Here is a 5,346-nt window from a genome sequence, read left to right on the forward strand (position 1 = left end):
GATCTCAGAAGATTCATTGAGTAAAAGCCGGGTGCACTAAACAAGAGAAAATCCTACAAAATTCTGAAACATTTTAGTGCCCAAGGCAACACCATTAGTGAAATTTTGACTCATTAATTTTGATCTCAGAAGATAAAAATGTCATGCGCCAGGAACTTCTTACTGCTTTCAGTCCACTCTTACTTTTGACATAGTAATCAATCATAGTTTCAGGTTGAAAATAAATCACCACTAAAAGAATTCTGCTTCAACTTTTCCACCATTAAGATCTTGGATAATTCAGGGTACTTGCTTCTTTAAGCATGAATGCTTAAAATAACCACAAGCACAGGATGATAGAATTTTACCAGGGGTAGTTTCAGAATGAAAAGTGCAGTGCGATAATTTAAAATGAGAAAACACCATGGAAGCCATTCAAATCTATTATATTAACTAAGGCCACATTTATTGACAAATTAAGCAGCACACACAATTTACATATTAACACTCCATTGCATGCATGCCTGCTTCTAAATGGTGTCCAGTCCACACTCTTCGCTTAAATGCCAATATCTATTAAGAAAAAACTACTGCACTATTACCAATATGTTGTGTTAACAACATATCACCAGGCAATTGGGTATTTAGATATAGCTGTTGGTTCCGGTGAAAAATACATCCCCACCGATAACGCACAGAAAAATGCAAAAGACAGCTAAAATAAATATTTGAATGAAGGTTAGCAAGAAGATGAGAATGAGATAACATTCTTTTAAAACAGTTTTATTATCAAGGCCCACATCTCCATAGTTGTCAATTACACTGTTTGATGATTGATCCATCCAAAAAACAACATCCAGACCCCAGAAGATGAGCATGGCTTTGAATACAAGATGGATTTTGATAACAGTGATAATGATATACTTTGTTTGCTTGAATACCAAGAAGCTCCTAGAAGAAATCTGCTACACTATATCATTTATTGGATTTTAATTGATACAGGCATTTAGGTCTTCAGAACTGGCTGCTGCTAGCATTTTTGCTTCTACCAACAATGTTCCAACACACAGGAAGATGCAACTGAAATAAGTAGCTGTTGCCACATAGTGCTCACACCTCAGACACTCCTGAGGCAGGACAACTGCAGAGCTATTCTGCTGCCAAAGTTTGTTAATTAAATTCTTGATTCCGAAAACTAAGGAGTATAGCATGAAATCAGGACGCTGCAGAAAATGGACAATTGTTTGCTCTTGTAAAGCTTTTACTTGATAGTGAACTAAAAAATGTGGAACCAATTTGTCCCAGTGAAACCTGCATACCAACTATATTTAACGTCTCTTTCCTACAAAGTGAAAGAATTACCTGAACTGCACTGGTGTACCCATTTTCAAAGTCTCTCCTAGCGTTCCCCCCATTACATCAAAAAAAATGTTGGGACAAATGGGATCGAACTCTGGAGAGTTTTTCCTGTACATCCTCTAGCTCTCTGTCTACACTAGCTATTCCAACTAAAACATCTTGATGTTTCTCCTCGATTCACCCAATAGAGATCGATATCATCTAAAGCTGTTTTCCGACCATCATAGATACAATCAAAGAAAACAAAGCAAAGAAAACAGGAACACAGAAGAATATGGATGTTGCATCACCATTATTGCCCGATGTTGGTGGAATACTAGTACCACCCAAGCCACCAGATGTAGGTATGCTTGTATTAAGAAGTGATGAACTGCTACTGCTGCAAGTAATTTGGAAAAATCAGAATGCTACAAAACTATAAGCTGAGATATAACATAAAATATATCAAAAATCTAGTAAATCTTGATTCTCAATTCTGTATGAAAACTTGAAAAAGTACTTATTGTAGAACAGAAAAATGTACAAAAGATAGGAGGAGGAATGCGGTTCCTTAGTATATACCTTTGTGGAAATGTGCATGTCCCAGTACCTGTCATCACAAAATCCATAAAGGAAGATTTACATGAGTGCAATGCATTCTCCAATCTCACACAATTTCAAGCCTCAATTTGTATATCATGTTAACCCATGAAGGGAAGATTTTCGAAAATGTATAATGTCAAGCATATTAATCACAGTCAAATATCTTGAATCTAGCAGAACCAAAACGGTGCACAAAATACAAAAACGTCTTTTATATTCATATAAACTGGAACAGTAAAATTTGCAGAAGACAGAGTGGGTATAAAGGAAACTTAGTATGCATACCCTTAGCTTCTCATAACAAAATCAATAAAGAAAAAAATAATATGCAATATATCCAGGCATAAATGAAAGTTATGTTGTATGCAGAAGAGCAGATTGCCTACAAATATAACTCTCTCTTAATACATCACACAGTTCCATCATTAAACCAAAAGGAAATATCCTGAACAATACAAGTTATCCATAACGAGTGTTTACATTTGAAGGTTGCATGCAGTTTTAAGACAGACAACAGGCAGGAAATGGGTCTATAATCCTGTCACTTACTTATCATGGTGGAACCTACAATGGGAAAATGTATATCAGTGGAGGATGTCTTTGCATTCAGATGAGCTCAACCAGGCATGGAAGTGGGTAGATGAATCATAAGCATGCAACTCAACTATCATCTAACACAATGTAAAGATGAGACTCAGCGGAAGGTATCCAAGAAGTTGACGCAGTGAAACAAAACAAGCAGACAACAAACTATGTAAAAGTGGATAAAACGTTTATCGTCACCACAGGACCATAGGAATCCATATAAACTGAGAAATTCAATGAAAAGAAAAACAGTGGGCAAAAAACAAACTTCGCATAAGGGCATATAGCTTACTTGGATCTTGAGTAGTCACAATTGCATTGCCAGCAAAGTCACAAGTACCAGGGGCCATGCCATTCTTCTTGTAGTAGCTGTCAAAAGCATAGCAAGCATGAAAAAAAACAGTATCTGGGTTATAGCACGTGCCACTTTGTTGAATTGCTGTACAGTCTGCACCTCCAAGGCCGCAAGCATAGTCCAGAGCAACCTGCAAGCTTGAATCAGGGGTACCAGGCTTTGCTACACACCAACTTTGGCTTGAGCTGGTTGTCGGTGTTGTTGTGGTAGATGTTGAGGGAGGGGTGTAAGGGGTAACTGTTGGGGTGGTAGGGGTTGTTGGTGTGATTGTTGTTGGAGGAGGAGTTATTCCTATTGGTGTTGTGGGTGTGGTCGTGATCGGAGTTGGAGGAGTTGTTGTAATAGGTGTAGTTGGAAAAGTATCAAGCTGAGATCCCAACTCACTTGTCTTGTTCCTGGTAGAGTTAGCTTTATTGTCCAAAAGCTCCCTAGAGTTTGAGCGGAACAGTTCTTCCCCTTCTCTGCTCAACTCCTTCAGCATAGAAACGTCCAAAGAACTCATTTTCACTATTATTGTCCATATCCGAGCCCTATTCATGCTTTGGGCAAGAACTTGATCCCTGAGATTTTTGGTCATTAAAAAGGTCTTCATTGTTTCGGAAAGCAGACCTTGATCATTAATAACTATGGGAATATCAGGATAGTGAAGAAATGCCATAGCATTTCTGGCAGCAACGACTACAGAGTTAATGAGGTCTTCTTCACTATGTGCAAAATCTCTGTTAAAGTCAGTGTTCAGTATCAGAAAAGAACCTGTCTTTGAGACAAACGCCAGCAGAGGGTGAAGAACCCACCTCAAATCCTTGGTGGAAGAGGATGGAGGCACACTAGATGCATCTTGAATCAAAGTGGATGAAAGTGTGGTTGTGACCTTGATACGCTTATCTAGATTTGCATCCACAAGAGCAGAATAAATGGCTTTCATAGTAGATACCAATGTCGATACTGCTTCTTCTGATATCCCTTGATGGTTAACAATGATACTGGTTATGAGGGTATCAGGCATGAAACCCATGACGTTTTTCTTCAGCCATAATGCTGCTCGTGACTTCGATTTTCCAATGTCCTTCGTTTGCTCATACTTCATACTCACAGCCACCTCAATCCCTGTCCCAGATAAAGCTTCCAAAACAATGGGATTGGCATCCAAGAGCCTAACATGGAGTAGATCATGTTTCATCAGCAGTTCTACAAGCTTCTTAGGAGATGGCAGGGTACTGTCCTTTGAATCATATGACACTCCAATTGATGTTCCTGACAACACATAAATAATATTATAGATCAAACCATAAGCTCAAAAGGAACACAGAACTGTCAAACGTTTCTAAACAATGCCTATCATCAGCTCCTACATGCTCGCTAACTGTAACACAGTTCTGGAAGATTGTGCATCGGATACCAAGACCACATTTTCCCATAGGACTGCAGTTCGATTTATGAACTATTGGGCCAAAGGGTCACAGACTCAGAGCCATAAATAGTGGGTTGATCAGATAGTTTGTTACATGAGAAAATCACCCACCAACCAACATAAAACATGTACAGAATCACAAACTAGCTCAAACCCAGATCAGTAAAACATTATGCAAACAATCTAAGTCAGAAAGCTGAACTTACCGGAACAGATAACAGCACAAAATAGGAGTAGGAAACCAAGGAGCTGCTGAACCCTTTGTCCATTCAAATGATATGTCCCCATGACAGGTGTGAATTTTTTGTAGTATAGAACAATTTTTCCTTGGCTAAAAATACGAAATAAAAATGGGTTGGGATCTCTGGCTGTGCTTTGTTACCAATGCCCTGGTCCTAACATGTTCATCACCATAAATACAGATCTGTGAGAGGCAGGATAAGCAACTGGGTCACTGAAACAAAGGATTTTTGGAGATGATAAACTTGCAAAGTTGCAAGTAATGCTTTGCTTCGGAGCCGAAAGGATCTATCCCAATCCTTTGTGGTCAGGATGGAGGAGGGGAATCAAAAAAGTTTTGGGAACCAGCTAAAAACTTACACTATCAACTTGGGATTTTCGTACACTGATTGCAGACAGCATGTCCTCCACCAGCTGGAAAGAGAGAGAATATGGAAGCTCTACTGTTATAGGAAATGTATACTTTGGCTTTCGTAGACTATTAAACATATGTTTTCGTTCAATTTCAATGGAATTGTCCTTGGAAAAAGTGAATGGAAGCGAGGTAAAGGGAAATAAAGACAAAGGTGGCCAGGTTCATTTTAGTAATACATATTATAATAATTGAAAGGGAGGCACCACTTTTTCTGAGACCTACCGAAAGCAAATACACATTATACTCCACTCCACCCCTGCCATGGTATGGTGGTGGAGATGGAGCCCATCTCAATCCACAGAAAGTAATTATGTACTGTGGTTAAGTCAAAAGGTTAGCTATCTGTATTGTGGTTGGCCTCATCCCTCGTTTGACAATGGTTAAAATAACTGTCTGTTTGTCTAAACTCGTCATACCCTG

General features: G+C 38.8%; 1 protein-coding gene across 2 annotated transcripts; it reads right to left on the reverse strand.

Moving 5' to 3' along the window:
* Window positions 1–718: 718 nt before the first annotated feature.
* On the reverse strand, window positions 719–5,046 carry LOC149249870 (glucan endo-1,3-beta-glucosidase 3-like). Of its 2 annotated transcripts, none has more exons than XM_089458811.1 (4): window positions 4,478–5,046; window positions 2,798–4,114; window positions 1,900–1,927; window positions 719–1,714 (listed from the first exon to the last, which is right to left on the reverse strand). In XM_089458811.1, the coding sequence occupies exons 1-4, from the start codon at window positions 4,557–4,559 to the stop codon at window positions 1,540–1,542; spliced, it is 1,602 nt and encodes a 533-aa protein (XP_089314937.1). In that variant the 5' UTR covers window positions 4,560–5,046; the 3' UTR covers window positions 719–1,539. The 2 variants fall into 2 exon arrangements, with proteins under 2 accessions (XP_089314937.1, XP_089314936.1); XM_089458810.1 differs by having other exon boundaries at window positions 719–1,717; window positions 4,478–5,044.
* Window positions 5,047–5,346: the final 300 nt, after the last annotated feature.

The sequence above is a fragment of the Pinus tabuliformis genome, chromosome 7, assembly GCF_031772625.1.
Source record: "Pinus tabuliformis cultivar Carrire ecotype Pingquan chromosome 7, CPIR1, whole genome shotgun sequence".
In the NCBI taxonomy this organism is placed as follows: Eukaryota; Viridiplantae; Streptophyta; class Pinopsida; order Pinales; family Pinaceae; genus Pinus; species Pinus tabuliformis.

What these genes read in the sequence shown, in the direction of transcription:
- LOC149249870 (XM_089458810.1), bottom strand. Translation starts at nt 4,559, where the DNA reads ATGGGGACATATCATTTGAATGGACAAAGGGTTCAGCAGCTCCTTGGT. An exon ending in TGTGACTACTCAAGATCCAA is followed by an intron (nt 1,928 to 2,797) that starts GTAAGCTATATG and finishes TTGTGATGACAG; the next exon opens with GTACTGGGACATGCACATTT. An exon ending in ACATGCACATTTCCACAAAG is followed by an intron (nt 1,718 to 1,899) that starts GTATATACTAAG and finishes AATTACTTGCAG; the next exon opens with CAGTAGCAGTTCATCACTTC.